The 21,672-nt window shown below is 45.2% G+C and overlaps 1 protein-coding gene across 2 annotated transcripts in view; it reads left to right on the forward strand.

Annotated features, from left to right (window-relative positions):
- LOC106586671 (collagen alpha-2(IV) chain) overlaps nucleotides 1-21,628 on the forward strand; it is a 128,647-nt gene extending 107,019 nt beyond the window's left edge. For both annotated transcript variants that reach the window (XM_014174188.2, XM_014174189.2), the window contains exons 21-47: nucleotides 317-388; nucleotides 475-626; nucleotides 1,141-1,213; nucleotides 1,517-1,623; nucleotides 2,130-2,313; nucleotides 2,955-3,005; nucleotides 3,393-3,467; nucleotides 3,583-3,681; nucleotides 5,541-5,762; nucleotides 9,175-9,336; nucleotides 9,432-9,602; nucleotides 10,324-10,467; nucleotides 10,596-10,721; nucleotides 10,860-11,041; nucleotides 11,186-11,249; nucleotides 11,462-11,536; nucleotides 16,597-16,704; nucleotides 16,813-16,920; nucleotides 17,066-17,263; nucleotides 17,371-17,487; nucleotides 17,627-17,788; nucleotides 18,166-18,264; nucleotides 18,398-18,544; nucleotides 18,709-18,825; nucleotides 19,258-19,449; nucleotides 19,666-19,952; nucleotides 20,209-21,628. In XM_014174188.2, the coding sequence (XP_014029663.2) occupies nucleotides 317-388; nucleotides 475-626; nucleotides 1,141-1,213; nucleotides 1,517-1,623; nucleotides 2,130-2,313; nucleotides 2,955-3,005; nucleotides 3,393-3,467; nucleotides 3,583-3,681; nucleotides 5,541-5,762; nucleotides 9,175-9,336; nucleotides 9,432-9,602; nucleotides 10,324-10,467; nucleotides 10,596-10,721; nucleotides 10,860-11,041; nucleotides 11,186-11,249; nucleotides 11,462-11,536; nucleotides 16,597-16,704; nucleotides 16,813-16,920; nucleotides 17,066-17,263; nucleotides 17,371-17,487; nucleotides 17,627-17,788; nucleotides 18,166-18,264; nucleotides 18,398-18,544; nucleotides 18,709-18,825; nucleotides 19,258-19,449; nucleotides 19,666-19,952; nucleotides 20,209-20,463 (3,749 nt within the window). In that variant the 3' untranslated portion in view covers nucleotides 20,464-21,628. The remainder of the gene's footprint in view (nucleotides 1-316; nucleotides 389-474; nucleotides 627-1,140; nucleotides 1,214-1,516; nucleotides 1,624-2,129; nucleotides 2,314-2,954; nucleotides 3,006-3,392; nucleotides 3,468-3,582; nucleotides 3,682-5,540; nucleotides 5,763-9,174; nucleotides 9,337-9,431; nucleotides 9,603-10,323; nucleotides 10,468-10,595; nucleotides 10,722-10,859; nucleotides 11,042-11,185; nucleotides 11,250-11,461; nucleotides 11,537-16,596; nucleotides 16,705-16,812; nucleotides 16,921-17,065; nucleotides 17,264-17,370; nucleotides 17,488-17,626; nucleotides 17,789-18,165; nucleotides 18,265-18,397; nucleotides 18,545-18,708; nucleotides 18,826-19,257; nucleotides 19,450-19,665; nucleotides 19,953-20,208) is intronic.
- Nucleotides 21,629-21,672: the final 44 nt, after the last annotated feature.

Consider the following 21,672-nt stretch of genomic DNA (forward strand, 5'->3'; position numbering starts at 1 on the left):
AAAAGCTTTCCTGTGTTTGAATGATGTGGGTGTATTCCAGTCAATAAAAATATGAATGCGGGTAGACCGCTGATTGGCTAGCTCAGCCGACATCATGTTCTATGAGGAAATAGCAAGCATTTTTTAAATGGTCTGCATGAGATACATGTTTGAGGTGGGGTTTTTTCTCTCCAATTTATAGTTTGGCTACAAATACAAGTATAGTCAACTAAATTATTTGGGAGTTGACAGAATATTAACTTTTAAAAGTAAGATTTTTACTGGACAGTTACTTTAAGGATTGTTGTGGAGTGTGTGTATGTCTTAATATCTACAGGGGCGGACTTCTACAAGGGATTTTCAGGGCCGAGAGGGCGGCCAGGCTCTGCGGGAAGAAAAGGACTGAAAGGTACGTGTTCACAACGTAATGCGTATTTCTGCACTTTGATCACGTTATGTGTTACAGTATAGCTGATCGGAATGTGTGTGTTTTAGGTGATCACGGGTTGTGCGAGTGCAACATTGTCCATTCCCCTCCGGGCCTGCCCGGCCCTGATGGTAGCCAAGGCGACCCTGGAATGAGTGGCGAGGTTGGTCAGCAGGGAGAGTCAGGAGAGCCAGGACCCAGAGGTGTCATCGGACTGCCTGTAAGAACAATTAACACCACCTTAGCTTGACAACATCTACCTCACAACAAACATGCACTCACTCACACACCCACACACACAGACATACGCACATATACATTAATGCTACACACACACCATAACAGCTGCTACCAGACGTATTATGATTGCTAAATACTCCACAATTTAAACACTTGCCCCCCAATCCCCTCTTCCCCAAAACATGTGTAAATATTAGACTATAAATAGAGTATTTTTTGTATTATACTTATGCTAAAATGTTTATTCTATGCTACTGAGGCATTTACTCTATGTTCGTATTATTTCTTGTTGTCGAGAAGGAACCTGCAAGTAAACATTTCTTTGGACGGTGTATAGCATGTGTATCCCGTACATACAACTAATAAAACTTGAAACTTACAATAGGGCAACATTCATCATAAACACCCTTGTCTTTCTTAACTTGTCCATCAAATTGTCTCTCACTGGCTTCCTAATCCCTTACTCTATGCCCCCCTCTCTCCCTCCTCATCAGGGGTTCCCTGGTGCCACAGGACAACCGGGTCCAAAGGGCAGGAAGGGCGAGTTAATTCAGGCCAAAGAGAAAGGTGAAGTATTCTTATTCACTTTCTTTTCACACACTTGTACAGCCTTTATACAGTGGTGAGTGTGACACACCATTATGCATGTCAGTCACAGGAGGTGGGTGGCACCTTAATTGTTAGAACGGCTCAACGGGCTCGTGGTAATAACTGGAGCGGAATTGATGGAATGGTATCAGATACATCCGTGTGTTTCATACCATTCTATTTGCTCCATTCCAGCCATTATTATGAGCCATCCTCCCCTCATCAGCCTCCACTGGTGTAAGTGTATGTGTAAACTAGTGTGTTTGTGTGGGAACTCTACAGGATATGCCGGTGACCCAGGAGACCCAGGTGCGACAGGTGACCCAGGAATGCAGGGCTTCCCTGGGCCCAGTGGGATCAATGGATTCCCTGGGAATCGTGGTCCTTCAGTAAGAACTCCCTACACTCATCGAAAGAAACACGCTATCTAGAACCTAAAAGGGTTCTTCGGCTGTCGCCATAGGAGAACCCTTTGAAGAATCATTTTTGGTTCCAGGTAGAATCTTTATGGTTCCAGGTATAACCTTTTGGGGTTCCACGTAGAACCCTTTGCACAGAGGGTTCTACATGGAAACCAAAAGGGTTCTAACTGGAACCAAAAAGGGTTCTACCTGGAACCAAAAAGGGTGCTCCTATGGGGACAGCCAAAGAACCCCTTTGGAACCCTTTTTCTAAGAGTGTACAGTCTCTCTTTCCCACCTCACAGTGTCCCCACTTACTTTCAGATATACTGCATATACTGTATATAACCTATTCAAACATTATAAGCACTAGATATCTACTTTATTTTTTTATTGATAATAATAGCTGTTTAAGTCAATGCAGCTGTGTAGATCTTTAGCATAACACTGAGGGATATGTTCTGAATTTATTTATCCTGTGTTCTCTGTTCTAGGGAGATGCACCTGCTGGGCTCACTGGAGAAAAGGGTTATCAGGGCCGGCCGGGTCTGCCTGGGTTGTTGGGACAGATGGGAGAACCAGGGCAGGTTCTAGGTGCCACTAAAGGGGTCCGAGGGTTGCAAGGCGATGATGGGGAGCGGGGTCATGCTGGTATCAAAGGTCGAGCTGGAGATCCAGGTGTGTTACCCTCTCCCTCTTCTGTCTCTTTCTCTCTCTCTCTCTCTCTCTCTCTCTCTCTCTTCCCAATCACTCTCTCCATCTGTCTCTCTCTCTCCCTCTCTTTCCCAATCACTCTCTCCTTCTGTCTCTCTCTCTCTCTCTCTCTCTCTCTCTCTCTCTCTTTCCCAGTCACTCTGACTCCTTCTGTCTCTCACTCTCTCCCTCTCTTCCCCAATCACCCTCTCCTTCTGTCTTTATCTCTTGTGCATTCACTCCGTCCCTATCTATCCTTCTTTCTCTTTTCTCTCTCTCTCTGTCTCTCTCTCTCTTCCTCTCCTTTTATCTCTCTCCACTTCCGCTATTTGTGGGAACAACAGAAAGACTAGTTGCAGTTGTGGACTCCAAGGCCTTGTCATGAATGGGGGTGTGTGAGAAGTTCTTATACCCTTGTGTCCATGATCGAAATGATTCTTCCACCTTCATCTTTCCTCACCTCTCTCTCCAGACGGGCCCTGATGCAGTCCGTCTGCATCCCTCAATCCAGCCACAACAGTACATGTTTGAGATCATGCTTGAACTTTTTCTAACCCTTATTTCGAATGCATCTCTTTTTCTTTCTATCGCTCTCTCTCCAATCTCTCTCTCATTGCCATTGAAAGGAGGGTCTGGCTGTAGTCCGAGAGGAGATGGAGAACAGAATGACATCACAGGTAGCTGGACTAGCAGCATTTTGATCAAGTTACTCTACTTCACGACTGGTGCTTTGCTTCCATAGCCTTTGTGTCTTGGGTTAGCTTCCAGTCACTGTGTATAGAGTTAGAGTTAAATGCAGGTTTTTTAATGGTGTTTTTGTAACTGGTTTCTCCCCTTATAGTCTCATCTTCAGTTAGTTGGCTAATATGTATGTTATTTTATTTTTGCTATGCTCTGATTCACAATCCACACTGAGCAACTATATTGTCGAACCAATGCAAAAAGCAGGCAAAAACCACTGAAGTGTGCAGTAGAGCAGTGAAGCAGCAGATCCAAAATGGCTGCTGTGAGAACCGTTCTTCTAGTAATTGTTGATACAATCTCTGTGTTATTTTTTTACTCAGGTGATTGCGATGCCATACCTGGACCACCCGGTATGCCAGGACCACCAGGACCCCACGGGTTAGAAGGTTTCCTAGGTAAGCTTTTAGCTTTTAGAATGCAAAACAGAACATGTGTCATATGCCCTGTTTTTTCCTGTCAAGATCCAAATTGATGTCTAGCTTCCTGTATGTCCTTTTGTCTGTGCTTCAGGTCTCCCAGGTCAAAAAGGATCAACAGGTCTACTTGGAGATAACGGGGCCAAAGGAGAGATTGGAGATCAAGGCAGAGGAGGGTCACCAGGATATCCAGGTGATGATTTTGCTGCTTTAACTGTTATACTAGTCTATGGCTGTGTTTACAATGGCGAAAGAGCTGATCTGATTGGTCAAAAGACCAATTACTGGGAAAAAGATCAGAATTGGGCTGCCTGTGTAAATACCATGGCATTGTTGAATACTCGTTTCTGATTGGCTTGAAGGGCATTCTAGAGCGTGTATTATACACATAGCATCAGAGCAGATCACATGTACATTTACTCCCACTTGTAATGGATGCACTTAGGCCTAGGGACCGATTCAGACTTGGAACATTTGCGCCTTTCCTACGCACGACTTTCCTACACATTTCTCAGTATTTGGTATTCAGACATACATTATTCAGTCACGTAACGTGCTCTGTAGGTGTGGCTACCTTTTGCTCTCTGAATACATTTCATTCAAATGCTGAAAACCCTCCCATTTGCTGGCCAACAGATTTTCTGGTGGAGTTTTCATTCAAAAGGGTTTTCAGTACATTTATCTTAAGCCATCCCTTTAAGTACGGTGTCCCGAATCGACAGATTCGCGAGAATATATTGAAAGAATGGGTTCAGAATATAAGGATCAATGAAAGAAATCCATCTAAATATATGCATATTCTTCTCCGTTTCAGCACCAATTGGTACATTTCAAAATACTCTGATCTTGTAGATTATTTAGGGTTAGGAAAGTATTTATGAATCATAAAAAAACAGGCTTGGAGAGACTTTATGCACAAAATATATTGATGAATCAAAAATACAGTGGTTCTGAAAGTTGCCATATTCAGTTCTTCAACCCATAGTAATGTTGGAAGATTAGTGTACATCAAATTATAATAGGGAGAATACTGTAAATTAGTAGGATATACCCTCATCTATTGCCTGCACTAACCATCGGGTTCAAACTGTTACAGCTATGGTCTGCGCTCCGCTCCATAATGATTTAATTAGCGTATATGTCTTTAAAAAAGATATATTATGAGCTGTTACTAATGATTCTCACCAACAACCATACGGCCGTGACGCCGTTTACAGAGGAAGCAAATGAAGGTAAACGAAACAATGAAATAAAATGGAATGATAAGGTATACCAACTGAAGGGAACTAACAGTAAATTGGCAGTTGAATATGTGTGGTTATTAGGCCTACTGATGGTCGATACTGATAGTGGCTAATATTTAACATGATAGAAATAGGAAACAGAGAAGGTCGGGGTAGCCTATAATTTAGACATTCCAGAGTGCCCATCCCTGCAAGTTAAAAGGCTGTACAATTTAAATGCTGCATAATGGCACAGCATTTAATAAACTTTACTATGGGAAAGTTGATATGTTGATATGCTTCAGTTTGCTGCCATATGACTGGTTTCACATTTGTCTCCAGCAATTATAAGGTAAAACAGATCTAAAACAAGTGTAATTTCTATTTATAATTCCCTTATCCAAATGGATAACTCATTTACCTTGCTCTTACCAATAGCTCTTATCAAGTTGTAAATGACAGTGCATGGTTAGTGGTGTTATTTCTATAGGAAGAAAGTAGATGCTTTTTCCACTTGGAACAGGTAGGTTCGCTAGACATTATTCATGGTTTCCTTGCACGTGAAGGTGGTGGAATTATTACGGAATGAAGTCAAGGTCAGAATATCTGTAGACACACCTACACCACACCTTCAGTTATTCAATCACCACCCCAATCAAATAGCTTGTGAATAGCATGCTATTCTCATGCTTACGTTCTAGGTCAGAATACACAGAGAGAAAAGTGCATAAGAAGGGAATTACGTTTACACAAACTTAACTTTGGTCGGAATCCGCCCCTAGTGCTTTAATACTGCTGGTAGTTCTAAGGGTCTGGTCCTCTCTCCCAGGTTTTAGGGGCCTCCATGGAGACTTGGGTCAGCCCGGCTCAAAGGGTAATTCTGGAACCCAAGGTCTGCCAGGTAAACATGGTCGGAACGGGGAGCCAGGAGAGAAGGGACCTCACGGGGAGATCTGGGGAGCGTCGACCGGACAACCTGGAGAAGTGGGTCTTCCTGGAGAGCAGGGACCTAAAGGGTTCAGCGGAGAGCCTGGAAACGAGGGCTACCCAGGTGGGTACTAATACCATAACAAATCTGCAAAATGAAAAACTACAATTTCTCCACCTTTTCAAGAGTGCATTTGGAAAGTATTCAGACCCCTTCACTTTTTCCACATTTTGTTACTTTACAGCGTTACTCTAAAATTGATTAAATCATTTTTTTGCCTCATCAGTCTACACATAATACCCCTTAATGACAAAGCAAAAACAAGTTTTTAGAATTTTTTGCAAATGCATTAGAAATAAAAACAGAAATTCATTATTTACATAAGCATTCAGACCCTTTGCTAAGAGACTCGAAATTTGAGCTCAGGTGCATCCTGTTTCCATTGATCATCCTTGAGATGTTTCTACAACTTGATTGGAGTACACCTGTGGTAAATGTTATTGATTGGACATGATTTATATATGGTCCCACAGTTGACAGTGCATGTCAGCGCAAAAACCAAGCCATGAGGTCAAAGGAATTGTCAGTAGAGCTCCAAGACTGGATTGTGTCGAGGCACAGATCTGGGGAAAGGTTGCAAAAAAATTTCTGCAGCATTGAAGATCCCAAGAACAGAGTGGCCTCCATCATTCTCAAATGGAAGACGTTTGGAACCACCAAGACTCTTCCTAGAGCTGGCCGCCCAGCCAAACTGAGCAATCGGGGGAGAAGGGCCTTGGTCAGGGAGGTGACCAAAAACCCGTTGGTCACTCTGAAAGAGCTCCAGAGTTCCTCTGTGGAGATGGGAGAACCTTCCAGAAGGACAACCATCTCTGCAGCATTCCACCAAACAGGCCTTTATGGGAGAGTGGCCAGACGGAAGCCACTCCTCAGTAAAAGGCACATGACAGCCCGCTTGGAGTTTGCCAAAAGGCACCTAAAGGACTCTAGCGACTCCTGTGGCGGGCCGTGCACAATGCACGCTGACACGGTCGCCAGGTGTACGGTGTTTCCTCCGACACATTGGCGGCTGGCTTCCGGGTTACTCAAGCGTTGTGTCAAGAAGCAGTGAGGCTTAGCTGGGTTGTGTTTCGGAGGACGCACGGCTCTCAACCTTCGCCTCTACCGGGTCCGTACGGGAGTTGCAGCGATGAGACAAGACTGTAACTACTGTACCAATTGGATACCACGAAATAAAACATTTAAAAATAAGGGGGTACAAAATTATTATTTTTTAAATATATTGAACCCTACTACATCGGCTCTGACGCTCGTCGGATGTGGCAGGGCTTGAAAACTATTACGGACTACAAAGGGAAACCCAGACGCGAGCTGCCCAGTGTCTTGAGCCTATCAGACGAGCTAAATGTCTGTTATGCTTGCTTCGAGGCAAGCAACACTGACGCATGCATGAGAGCACCAGCTGTTCTGGACGACTATGTGATAACACTCTCGGCAGCCGATGTGAGCAAGACCATTAAACAGGTCAACATTCACGAAGCCGCGGGGCCAGATGGATTACCAGGACGTGTGCTCAAAGCATGCGCGGACCAACTGGAAAGTTGACACTGACATTTTCAACCTCTCCCCTAGATGTTTCAAGCAGACCACCATAGTCCCTGTGCCCAAGGAAGTGAAGGTAACCTGCCTAAATGATTACCGCCCCGTAGCACTCACGTCGGTAGCCATGAAGTGCTTTGAAAGGCTGGTCATGGCTCACATCAACAGCATCATCCCAGATACCCTAGACCCACTCCAATTCGCATACCGCCCCAACAAATCCACAGATGATGCAATTTCAATCACACTCCACACTGTCCTTTCCCACTTGGACAAAAGGAACACCTATGTGAGAATGCTGTTCATTGACTACAGCTCAGCGTTCAACGCCATAGTACCCACAAAGCTCATCACTATGCTAAAGACTTTGAGACTAAACACCTCCCTCTGCAACTGGATCCTGGACTTCCTGACGGGCCTCTCCCAAGTGGTAAGGGTAGGCAACAACACGTCTGCTACGCTGATCATCAACACTGGGGCCCCTCAGGGGTGTGTGCTTAGTCCCCTGCTGTACTCCCTGTTCACCCACGACTGTGTGGACAAACACGACTCCAACACCATCATTAAGTTTGCTGACAACACAGCAGTGGTAGGCCTGGTCACCTACAACGATGAGACAGCCTATAGGAGAGGTCAGAGGACTGGCAGTGTGGTGCCAGAATAACAACCTATCCCTCAACGTGAGCAAGACAAAGGAGCTGATCGTGGACTACAGGAAAAGGCGGGCCGAACAGGCCCCCATTTACATTGACAGGGCTGTAGTGGAGCAGGTCGAGAGTTTCAAGTTCCTTGGTGTCCACATCAACAACAAACTATCATGGTCCAAACACACCTAGACAGTTGGGAAGAGGGCACGACAACACCTTTTCCCCTCAGGAGATTTGGCATGGGTCCCCAGATCCTCAAAAAAATCTATGGCTGCAGCATCAAGAGCATCATGACCGGTTGTATGGCAACTGCTCAGCATCTGACCGTAAGGCGCACTACAGAGGGTAGTGCGTATGGCCCAGTACATCACTGGGGCCAAGCTTCCTGCCATCTAGGACCTATATACTAGGCGATGTCAGAGGAAAGCCCTAAAAATTGTAAAAGACTCAAGTCACCCAAGTCATAGACTGTTCTCTCTGCTACCGCACGGCAAGCGGTACCGGAGCGCCAAGTCTAGGACCAAAAGGCTCCTTAGCAGCTTCTACCCCAAAGCCATACAACTGCTGAACAATTAATCAAATGGGCACCCGGACTATACATTGACACCCCCCCCCCCTATTTGTTTTTACACTGCTGCTACTCGCTGTTTATTATCTATGCATAGTCACTTTACCCCTACCTACATGTACAAATTACCTCCACTAACCTGTACCCCCGCACATTGACTCAGTACCGGTACCCCCTGTATATAGCCTCATTATAGTTATTTTATGGTGTTACTTTTTAGAATTTTTTACTTTACTTTATTTGGTAAATATTTTATTAACTTTCTTGAACAGCATTGTTGGTTATTAAGGGCTTGTATTCGGCGCATATGACAAATAAAGTTTGATTTGTGGTCCCGTGTGGCTCAGTTGGTAGAGCATGGTGTTTGCAACACCAGGGTTGTGGGTTCAATTCCCACGGGGGACCAGTACGGAGAAAAAAGGTATCAAATGTATGCATTCACCACTGTAAGTCGCTCTGGATAAGAGCGTCTGCTAAATGACTAAAATGTAAATTTGATATTTCTGTTTTTTATTTTTAATACATTTGCAAAAAAATCTAAAAACCTGTTTTTACTTTGTCATTATGGGGTATTGTGTGTGTAGATGGGTGACAAAAACACGAATCAATTTTAGAATAAGGCGGTAATGTAATAAAATGTGGAAAAAGTCAAGGGGTCTGAATACTTTCCGAATGCACTGTATAGTTATTGTAATGGCCTCTCTCTGCCCTTCTCTCTTAGGGATGGATGGCATGCCTGGTATGATTGGGTTCAAGGGCGACGTAGGTCCTTCAGGTCTGCAGGGGGAGCAAGGAGGACCGGGAGCTGCTGGGAAGTATGGCTGGCCAGGTGTACCCGGACAGGCTGGTGTCCCTGGACCAACAGGAAGCACCGGACAACCAGGTCAGAAACATGACTGACTAACTTCTCTTTCTTAACTTTTTTCTGTTTGCTTTAAAGAGATAAAACCTAATACACTGTGTATGTGTCTCTTCCAGGTTTGAGCGGAAACAGGGGTGATCAGGGGGACCCTGGCACACCAGGGCCCATAGGACTGAAGGGGACACTGGGGGAGTTTGGTAGTCAGGGCGCTGAGGGAAACACCGGAGACCAGGGTGACCCCGGAGTGCCTGGACCTACAGGACACTCTGGCCTGCCAGGGTTCAAGGGTAAGTTATTATACACAGTGGAGTCATGTTCTGTGCAATGTTCTACTTATAGAGTTAGTGGTCATATATGGTCATACTCTCACAGTCCACATGTCATTTTCTGATGAATAGTTGATATGATGATGTGATGTCACACTAGAGTTTTGCAGTGAGGAATGAAATACACTGAGTATACAAACATTAGGAACACCTGCTCTTTCCATGACATAGACTGACCAGGTGAATACAGGTGAAAGCTCTGATCCCTTATTGATGTCACTTATTAAATCCACTTAAATTAGTGTAGATGAAGGGGAGGAGACTGATTAAAGAAGGATTTTTAAACATTGAGACACTTGAGACATGTGTACCATTCAAAATATTTTTGTGCCTTTCTGAACGGGATATGGTAGTAGGTGCCAGGGGCACCGGTTTGAGTGTGTCGAGAACTGCAACGCTGCTGGGTTTTTCACACTCAACAGTTTCCAATGTGTATCAAGAATGGTCCACCACCCAAAGAACATCCAGCCAACTTGACACAACTGTGGGAAGCATTAGAGTCAACATGGGCCAGTATTGTAGAGTCTATGCCCCGACGAATTGAGGCTTTTCTGAGATCCAAAAGGGGTGCAACTCAATATTAGGAAGGTGTTCTTAATGTTTGGTATACGCAGTGTATATCATAACTAGATGCTGATGTGAGGACTATCCTCCTGACTTGAGATGTCGCTTCCTGTTCCAGGTATCAAAGGGTCTCGTGGCATGTCAGGGTTTGGAGGAATGCCTGGTGTGTCGGGCCTGAAGGGCTTCTCTGGACAGAAAGGAGAGACTGGCAACCCCGGCGAATTTGGACAGAAAGGAAACATGGGCGACTATGGTTCAAAGGGTGAGACTGAACTGCCATTAGAATTGTGTGTCTTTCTGTGCTCTACTGCTCTCTTTCCCTGTCCCTCACTTTCTCTTTCGATCCTTTTATCTGATTTGACCCTCACTCTCACCCCCGCTGTCTCCTAGGTGACCGTGGTCTGAGGGGTCCAACTGGCGAGAAACCCCACATCCCTCGTCAGATCATCAAAGACATGAAGGGGACAAAGGGAGAAGATGGAACCACAGGACAGATCGGATTCACTGGACCCAGAGGCGAGTAGGGATATTCAGGCTTCATGCACTCCCTATCCCCCCTCTCTTCTTTATTCACATTCTGTCCTCCTCATCCTCCTTTTCATTTCACTAGTCTCATTCGATCCCCTCTTCACCTTCCCTCTCTCTCTTCCACAGGTCCTAAAGGTTTTCCCGGTGTTCCGGGAATGGAGGGCTACCACGGCGTTCCTGGAGACCCCAGTGATGAGAAGGGTTTCCAAGGCAACCCAGGCGCGCAGGGACTTCCGGGGCCAAAAGGAATGCCTGGTCTGACAGGATCAAACGGAATCAGCGGCTTTCCCGGGATGTCTGGTCCCAGGGTGAGCCCATGTTGTCTGGTTCCTATTGTGTCTCTGCTGCAGCCTGCACCTGTAGTTTTCATGCTAAACATGTTCAACAACCAGGTTAGAACAGATGGACATCTCTGTCCGATCTAATGCTGTATCTCTCTGTGTGTTTTTCAGGGGGATAAAGGTAACCCTGGTGCCTACGGATCCTCGGGAGATCCAGGAGTGAAGGGTGTCAAAGGTATGACGCCCCCTGTCCGTCCCAAAACTCATGGATACGTACAGTACCGTAGACGCCAGTAGTCATCCAAACTCCGCTTTCCAGCAGTTCAAAACTCTTTGTTAAGCACTTGGACTCTAAGCTAAAGTCCCAGGCCTATTTAACAGTTCCACAGAAGAAAGAATGAGTAGTAAAAGGTACTTGCTGAAATACGTCATTGATTCCTTTTCCAGGTGAGGGGGGTGCCGTAATCGACATGCCCGGTTCCACAGGACTGAGGGGGGAGGATGGTTTCCCTGGGGTTCCAGGTGAGTCACTTATTCAGACTGGCTTCCTTCATTTGCACTAGGAACTACAGATGTTGTATCTTAATTTCATCACTCTGTTGTCGCAGGAAATTCAAATGAGTCTCTTGATTTACATAAATTCACTGAAAACCCGCAGTTTTCTTTCTCTCACTAGATATCACACCTAAACTATAGCTGTAGCCTATCAAAACTAATTTCCTGTTAGAAATAATCACTTCTTTATATACAGTACCAGTCAAAAGTTTGGACACACCTATTCATTCAAGGGTTTTTCTTTATTTTTACTATTTTCTACAATGTAGAATAATAGTGAAGACATCAAAACTATGAAATAACACATATGGAATCATGTAGTAACCAAAAAAGTGTATAACAAATCAAAATATATTTTATATTTGAGATTCTGCAAAGTAGCCACCCTTTGCCTTGATGACAGCTTTGCACACTCTTGACATTCTCTCAACCAGCTTCATGAGGTAGTCAGCTGGAATGCATTTCAATTAACAGATGTGCCTTGTTAAAAGTTCATTTGTGGAATTTCTTTCCTTCTTAATGCATTTGAGCCGATCAGTTGTGTTGTGATAAAGTTGGGGTGGTATACAGAAGATAGCACTATTTGGTAAAAGACCAAGTCCATATTATGGCAAGAATAAGCAAAGAGAAATGACAGTCCGTCATTACGTTAAGACATGAAGGTCAGTCAATCCGGAAAATGTCAAGAACTTTTCACGTTTTTTCAAGTGCAGTAGCAAAAACCGTCAAGCCCTATGATGAAACTGGCTGTCACGAGGACTGCCACAGGAAAGGAAGACCCAGAGTTAAATAAAATAAAATTAAATAGTATTTGTCACATACGCCGAATACAACAGGTGTAGCATTTACAGTGAAATGTTTACTTACAAGCCCTTAACCAACAATGCAGTTTTAAGAAAAATAGGTCTTAAGTAAAAAATAGATACGTAAAAAAGAACAGTAGCGAGGCTATATACAGGGGGTACCGGTACAAAGTCAATGTGTGGTGGCACAGGTTAGTCAAGGTAATTGAGGTAATATGTACATGTAGGTAGAGTTATTAAAGTGACTATGCATAGATAATAAACAAAGAGCAGCAGCAGCGTAAAAGAAGGCGGGGGGACAATGCAAATAGTCTGGGTATCCATTTGATTAGCTGTTCGGGAGTCTTTCGGACCTAGACTTTTAGGGCCTTCCTCTGACACTGCCTCGTATAGAGGTCCTGGATGGCAGGAAGCTTAGCCCTAGTGATGTACTGGGCCGTACACACTACCCTCTGTAGTGCCTTGCGGTCGGAGGCCGAGCAGTTGCCATACCAGGCAGTGATGCAACCAGTCAGGATGCTCTCGATGGTGCAGCTGTAGAACTTTTTGAGGATCTGAGGACCCATGCCAAATCTTTTCATTCTCCTGAGGGGGAATAGGCTTTGTTGTGCCCTCTTCATGACTGTCTTGGTGTGTTTGGACCATGATAGTTTGTTGGTGATGTGGACACCAAGGAACTTGAAACTCTCAACCTGCTCCACTACAGCCCTGTCAATGAGAATCATTTCCTTTGTCTTGATCACGTTGAGAGAGAGGTTGTTATCCTGGCACCACACTGCCAGGTCTCTGACCTCCTCCCTATAGGCTGTCTCATCGTTGTCGGTGATCAGGCCTACCATTGTTGTGTCGTTGGTGTTGGAGTCGTGCCTGACCATGCAGTCATGATTGAACAGGGCGTACAGCAGGGGACTGAGCATGCACCCCTGAGGGGCCCACGTGTTGAGGATCAGCGTGGCAGACATGTTCTTACCTACCCTTACCACTTGGGGGCGGCCCATCAGGAAGTCCAGGATCCAGTTGCAGAGGGAGGTGTTTAGTCCCAGGGTCCTTAGCTTAGTGATGAGCTTTGAGGGTAGCATGGTGTTGAACGCTGAGCTGTAGTCAATGAATCGCCTTCTCACATAGGTGTTCCTTTTTTCCAGGTGGGAAAGGGCATTGCGGAGTGCAATAGAAATTGCATCATCTGTGGATCTGTTGGGGCAGTATGCAAATTAGAGTGGGTCTAGGGTTTCTGGGATAATGGTGTTGATGTGAGCCATGACCAGCCTTTCAAAGCACTTCATGGGTTCAGACGTGAGTGCTACGGGGTCTGTAGTCATTTAGGCAGGTTACCTTAGTGTTCTTGGGCACAGGGACTATGGTGGTCTGCTTGAAACATGTTGGTATTAGAGACTCAGTTAGGGACAGGTTGAAAATGTCAGTGAAGACACTTGCCAGTTGGTCAGGTCATGCTCGTAGTGTACACGTCCTGGTAATCCGTCTGACCCTGCGGTCTTGTGAATGTTGACCTGTTTAAAGGTCTTACTCACATTGGCTACGGAGAGCGTGATCACACAGTCGTCCGGAACGGCTGATGCTCCCTTGCATGCTTCAGTGTTGCTTGCCTCGAAGCGAGCATAGAAGTAATTTAGCTCATCTGGTAGGCTCGTATCACTGGGCAGCTCGCGGCTGTTCTTCCCTTTGTAGTCTGTAATAGTTTGCAAGCTCATCCGACGAGCGTCAGAACCGGTGTAGTAGGATTCAATCTTAGTCCTGTATTGACACTTTGCCTGTTTGATGGTTCGTCAGAGGGCATAGCGTGATTTCTTATAAGCTTCCGGGTTAGAGTCTCGCTCCTTGAAAGCGGCAGCTCTACCCTTTAGCTCAGTGCGGATGTTGCCTATAATCCATGGCTTCTGGTTGGGGTATGTACGTGCAGTCACTGTGGGGACAACATCATCGATGCACTTATTGATGAAGCCAGTGACTGATGTGGTGTACTCCTCAATGCCATTGTAAGAATCCCGGAACATATTCCAGTCTGTGCTAGCAAAATAGTCCTGTAGCTTAGCATCTGCGTCATCTGACCACTTCTTTATTGACCGAGTCACTGGTGCTTCCTGCTTTAGTTTTTTCTTGTAAGCAGGAATCAGGAGGATAGAATTATGGTCAGATTTGCCAAATGGAGGGCGAGGGACAGCTTTGTATGTGTCTCTGTGTGTGGAGTAAAGGTGGTCTAGAGTTTTTTCCCTCTGGTTGCACATTTAACATGCTGGTAGAAATGAGCTAAAACGGATTTAAGTGGGAGTGGAGCTAGGCACTGCAGGGCCTGGATTAACCTCCCCATCACCAGAGGATTTAAGTTTCCCTACATTAAAGTCCCCAGCCACTAGGAGCACCGCCTCTGGATGAGCGTTTTCCTGTTTGCGTATGGCCGTATACAGCTCATGGTCTTAGTGCCAGCATCCGTTTGTGATGGTAAATAGACAGCTACGAAGAATATAGATGAGAACTCTCTTGGTAAATAGTGTGGTCTACAGCTTCTCATGAGATACTCTACCTCAGGTGAGCAAAACCTTGAGACGTCCTTACTATTAGATTTTGTCCACCAGCTGTTGTTTACAAATATACACAGACCGCCACCCTTTGTCTTACCGGAAGTGGCTGTTCTATCTTGCCGATGCAGCGTGAACCCTGCCAGCCATGACTCGGTGAAACATAAGATATTACAGTTTTTAATGTCCCGTTAGTAGGATATACATGATCGTAGTTCGTCTATTTTGTTATCCAGTGATTGTACGTTGGCCAATAGGACTGATGGTAGAGGTAAATTACCCATTCGCCGTCGAATCCTTACAAGGCATCCCGAACTACGTCCCCGATATCTCAGTCTCTTTCTCATGCGAATCTCAGGGATTTGGGCCTTGTTGGGTGTCTGAAGTAAATCCTTCGTGTCCGACTCGTTAAAGAAAAACTCTTTGTCCAGTACGAGGTGAGTAATCGCTGTCCTGATATCTAGAAGTTATTTTCAATTATAAGAGGCGGTGGCAGGAACATTATGTATAAAATAAGCTACAATAACGTGAAAAAACACACACAATAGCACAATTGGTTAGGAGACCGTAAAACAGCATCCATCTCCTCCGGCGCCATTGTATTATTTTTCACCTCTGCTGCAGAGGATAAGTTCATTAGAGTTACCAGCCTCAGAAATTGCAGCTCAAATACATGCTTGAACAGAGTTCAAGTAACAGACACATCTCAACATCAACTGTTCAGAGGAGACTGCGTGAATCAGGCCTTCATGGTCGAATTGCTGCAAAGAAACCACTACTAAAGGACACCAATAAGAAGAAGAGACTTGCTTGAGCCAAGAAACACGAGCGATGGACATTAGACCGGTGGAAATCTGTACTTTGCACTGATTTATTTAGAATTGAAGGCACACTTAAACAGCATGGCTACCACAGCATTCTGCAGCGATACGCCATTCCATCTGGTTTGCGCTTAGTGGGACTATCATTTGTTTTTCAACAGGACAATAACCCAACACACCTCCAGGCTGTGTAAGGGCTATTTGACCAAGAAGGAGAGTGATGGAGTGCTGCATCAGATGACCTGGCCTCCACAATCATCCAACCTCACCCTAATTGAGATGGTTTGGGATGAGTTGGACCACAGAGTGGAGGAAAAGCAGCCAACAAGTGTTCAGCATATGTGGGAACTCAAGACTGATGGAAAAGCATTCCAGGTGAAGCTGGTTGAGAGAATTCCAAGGATGTGCAAAGCTGTCATCAAGGCAAAGGGCGGCTACTTTGAAGAATCTAAAATCAAAAATATATTTTGAATTGTTTAACACTTTTTTGGTTACTACATGATTCTATATGTGTTATTTCATAGTTTTGATGTCTTCACTATTATTCTACAATGTAGAAAATAGTAAAAATAAAGTTAAACCCTTGAATGAGTAGGTGTGTCCAAACTTTTGACTGGTACTGTATATATGTATAATCTAATCATCCTGCTTCAGGATTATTTTACTCCTGCTTCAAAACTGGTCAAATTAAGATCCTACATCTGCATGGACTGGTGAGAGCAAATACCTGGTAGGCCTCCACCATATTGCTTTTACCTATTCTATGTTATCAGATCAGTGCAGATGAAGAAAATGAGTCTACTTAAGATGCTCTCTGAGAAGTGTTACCATGGTAACAGTGTTCCTGATGCCCTCGTCTCTCCCTACAGGTCAGAAGGGCTACATTGGGAATCTGGGAGACAGGGGCGGTGGAGGTTTCCATGGTATTGAGGGGATGAAGGGCATGCCAGGTGAACCTGGCACAGGAGGACCTATAGGTAAGAGACTTGACTTCCTGCCCTGTTGCTCACATTATTAGAATGAGTGTCATTCATTGCCTGTGTCTGACTGTTACCTGTCTGACTCTCTGTGGTTGTTGTCTCCAGGATCTGATGGTCAACAAGGGTTTCCAGGCAACCAGGGTACGAAGGGATGGCCTGGGATCCCCGGAGAATCAGGCAAACATGGACAACCAGGCATCCCTGGTCAGAGAGGTACACACACACACACACACACACACACACACACACACACACACACACACACACACACACACACACACACACACACACACACACACACACACACACACAAAAAACCTTTGCCTTAACACTGTGTTTGATCTGCTCCTCTCTGCAGGTTTCCCGGGACTAAAGGGTATATTCGGATTGGATGGGCTGAAGGGTCAGAAGGGCATCCCTGGACTTCCAGGTCAGGATAACTTTGGAACCCCAGGTGACCCCGGTGCTAAGGGAGCGAGGGGAGAGACAGGTATACCCAACTCTGAGGTCGGGACACCCGGATCGCTGGGTTTGAAGGGAGTTCAAGGACAACCAGGTTAGTCACTGCTCCTAAAGAAACATTGTATCTTTTTGTTACAAAGTTTGGAGGACATTTTGTGTTTTATAGTGTCTAAGACCTCCCTCTTCTCTTCTTTTCCTCAGGTGACCAGGGCCAGGTGGGACCCCCAGGGTTTCAGGGCCCCCAAGGGCCACAGGGCACCTCAGACAGACCTGGACCATCAGGAGACCCTGGCTTCCCTGGACCCAAAGGACTGCCAGGTGGAGTAGACAATGACGGAGTGGAATGTGTAGATTTAGAGTAGATTAACTGACAGTTTTTAATCCTCTGGGATGTGTAGTGTGTGAAGTGTTTTGTGTGTGTATTTGGTGTGCTAATAATGCTTGTTTTGTTTTGCAGGTTACCCTGGGCCCCGTGGTTTCCCTGGTGAGCCCTCTCCGTATGGAGAGAAGGGTTTAGCTGGCCAGTATGGCGTCACTGGATTCCCTGGTCTGAAAGGAAAGCAGGGGGATCAGGGACCATCAGGATACAAAGGACAGAGCGGAGTGTCTGGGAAGAAAGGTACGGATCATATACTCTTAGAACAAAAGATGCTATCTAGAACCTAAAAGGGTTCTTTGGCTGTCCCCGTAGGATAACAAAACATCATTCTGGATTCTGTTTTGGAATTCCTACATTTTGGAATTCCTACATGGAACCAAATAGGGTTACCCTATGGTGAAATCCGAAGAATCCTTTTGGAACCCTTTTTCATAAGAGTGTAGGATTATAGTATAGATTATAGTATAGAGGAGAAATTCCAAAATACAATCCAGAATTATGTTTTGTTATCTGTTTCACTTTTGACAGACAGGGAATATTGAGCTGACAGGGAATATTGAGCTGTTTAACCTTTCACTGAAACAGTAAAAGTAACAGCCATGGCTTTTGTCGCAAAGGTGTGAAGGGAGATCAAGGGATGATGGGATTTCCTGGTAGGTCTGGTTTCCAAGGAGACCGAGGTCCTTCCGGCCCAAAGGGAAGTACTGGACTCACAGGTAAGGATGTCATCTCACTCTGTTTGATATCACTCTCCACATCACTATAATTCACCTGAAAATCACCTACATTATAATGAAAGTTGCCTGTTTCTCATGTACAAACTGTGTGTGGCCTGGTCTGGTCCTGCAGGTTATCCAGGAGCCCCAGGTAACCAGGGCCCAGCCCCACTACCCCCCAGGATGCCAGGAGAGAGGGGTGCTCCAGGTCCTCAGGGTATCCGAGGACCAGAGGGGGTACGAGGGGAGAGTGGCCCAAAAGGACCCCCTGGAGATCCAGGTAGGAGAATGAGTTACAGTGTTGTGTTGTTGTCAATAAAATAGACTGTTCTATATACAGTTGCTTCTGTGGGATTAGCTAACTTTTCTCTGACATTTTTTCCCCCCATATTCCTACTTCCTTACCCCTTAAACCTTACCCCTATTCCCCATCTCCCCCTCCAGGCTACTTCGGGCCCCAGGGGCAGAAGGGTATGCCAGGGGTGGGTGGCAGACCAGGTACCCCTGGGTACCGTGGGAATGTTGGAGGGAGGGGCCATCTTGGTCTGCAGGGCATGGAAGGTAGGTACAGTATGGCAGGTGTGCCAGGGAAACGGGGCATATTAGAATTACAGCACTCAGGCCTGGATTAAGAGACGGAGATGGGGAGCTGGTTTCCCCCAAAGCGTTTGGATCAAAGAGTGTTATTGGTCTGAATGAGCCACTAGTGTATTATGAGAGAAATGACCCATGGCCTGTAGTGATTATTCATTCTGTAATTAGCTTACTGATAAAGGGATTTTAGGATGCTGATCTGAAACAAATTAAATCCAGTATTCCATTTACTGTTTTTATAGTGGTGTGATTTATTAGACCCAGAAATGTTATGTTTTTAATGTAAATACATTTTAACCACACAAACATTTAGAAAAAAAAACATAGACAAAAACATTGCACATATTGTGTATATTACGCACAGATGCATTTGAACCTCTCTCTCTGTCTGACCCCTAGGTCACCGTGGTAACCCAGGTACTACAGGGTTGCATGGCATGCCGGGCCGCAGTGTGAGCGTGGGATACCTGCTGGTGAAGCACAGCCAATCAGAGCAGACCCCCATGTGCCCCGTGGGCATGTCGAAGCTGTGGGACGGCTACAGTCTGCTGTACTTCGAGGGCCAGGAGAAGGCCCACAACCAGGACCTAGGTGAGATATATAAGAAAAACGAAAAGACAGGAAATTGAAATAAACACCACATGATTATTGGGTTATACTCGTATCTATTCAGATTTGATTGGATTGGCAGATAGAACAAGTAAGGATGTCTCAAATTTGCCTGTAGTGGCTGTAGCTCAGTGTCATCATTTTAAATGAATACATTTATTGGTTAAATGGTTGATTGAATTGATCTGTTGATCCCAGGTCTGGCGGGCTCCTGCCTCCCTCGTTTCAACACCATGCCCTTCCTGTACTGCAACCCCGGAGACGTCTGCTACTACGCCAGCCGCAACGACAAATCCTATTGGCTGTCCACCACCGCGCCCCTTCCCATGATGCCCGTGGAGGAAGGTGATATCAAACCCTACATCAGCCGCTGCTCTGTGTGCGAAGCTCCGTCTGTCGCCATCGCCGTGCACAGCCAGGATATCACCATCCCACAATGCCCTGCTGGCTGGCGCAGCTTGTGGATTGGCTACTCCTTCCTCATGGTGAGTCTCTTTGCTTCCTTTTCTACACGATCTGAAGTGTCCTCCTCTCCTTGTCTCCCATTCTTCATCTCTACTGATCTGAAAACGCAGGACAGGTGAAAGCAATATGATTGAAGCCTACTGGGAATTTGCTTTAATCTGTTCAGTGCTTTCACGTCAGGGAATATAAATGCCATAGGTAGGAAGTTGAATATGATGTTCGTATCAGTGTTCATACAACCTCTTACCCCTCCCTCTCATCCCCCTTTCCCCCCAGCACACGGCAGCAGGTGACGAGGGTGGGGGTCAGTCTCTGTCGTCTCCTGGTTCCTGTCTGGAGGACTTCCGTACCACGCCCTTCATCGAGTGTAACGGGGCCAAGGGCACCTGCCACTACTTCGCCAACAAACACAGCTTCTGGCTCAGCTCCATGGAACAGTCCTTCCAGGCAGAGCCTGCCTCAGAGACCCTGAAAGCAGGCCAGCTCCTCTCACGCATCAGCCGCTGTCAGGTCTGCATGAAGAACCTGTGACCTGGCTCACCTTAAGTCTCCGTTGACCCTGTGATGTCATTTCCTGTGACCATACCCCCCTGCCAAACACAATTCAGGTTGTTATTGCCTTTGGTCTTAGGCACAGATCTAGGTTTAGCTTACCCTCCCCAATTCCTAACTGTAGCCATGAAGCCGAAACACAAAACTAACCGTAGATCAGCATCTATGGGGCAGCTTTATTCTACTCCCCCGAACCTTGGCTTGTGAGGACTGAAGGACTGTGTGAACGCTTCAAGTGGAGAGCAAGTGTGCCGTGTTAAGAAAAAGTCAGCAGCGATATGAAATATACATGTAAATGCCCTTTTTAATTGTTTGTCCCATTTGATATGCTCTCTAACTTATTACCTCAGCTATAATTATACACCAAATGTTTAACTGACCATACCAAGAACATACAGCTGAAACAACCAAAGATGCCTGTGTGTGTACACACTGCTTCAGTTATTAATCAAATGATTAAGTGTACTGCTTCAGTTATTACGTTTTTTAAAAAGTGTTTGTTTTATTCAGGTATAAGTGCTAATGCCACTTCACTAATACTGACCCTCAACCAATTGTAAATTAGGTTTGGTTGAGGTTTTTGCTCTTAACATTCAGTATTATTCAGCTTTACATCGTGTTCGCACATAAGAGCCACTGTGCAAACTGTGGTCTGTGTTTGTTCGCTATATATCAACTGTATGTATCAATATATTTTACAGCTCTTACCCAAATCTTACATTCACACATTGCTTTGATCACAAAATGCACTGATTTACTTTATATTTATATCTGCTGAATGAACTTAATTCACCCATGACTTCCCAGTACACATTTTGAATATGAACAGTCAGCTCATTCTCTGCTGGAATAAAGCCAGCACAGAAATGCAAACAACTCTGTCCAAAGTCTAAGCTACAAGGACTGGTTGGACCAAACCTGGTCAGCGATCCCTCCTGCAGAGCATTTATTTCTTTATCACATTCTAGGTCCTAGGAAGTAGTCGGTGTTGAATTGGTTATATATTGTACATTTCCAGCCACGACTATTCACTTCAGATGAACGGCTTTACTTGGCCATTTGTTCAATACCATTAGGTGCTATGAATCCATAGAAATGTATTGTAATGGTGTCATAACTAAAATAAATTGTTTTGTTTGTTGTACTTCTGATCGTTGAATTTGCATTGACGTTCACACCTCAGCTTAA

The sequence above is a fragment of the Salmo salar genome, chromosome ssa25, assembly GCF_905237065.1.
Source record: "Salmo salar chromosome ssa25, Ssal_v3.1, whole genome shotgun sequence".
Taxonomy (NCBI): domain Eukaryota; kingdom Metazoa; phylum Chordata; class Actinopteri; order Salmoniformes; family Salmonidae; genus Salmo; species Salmo salar.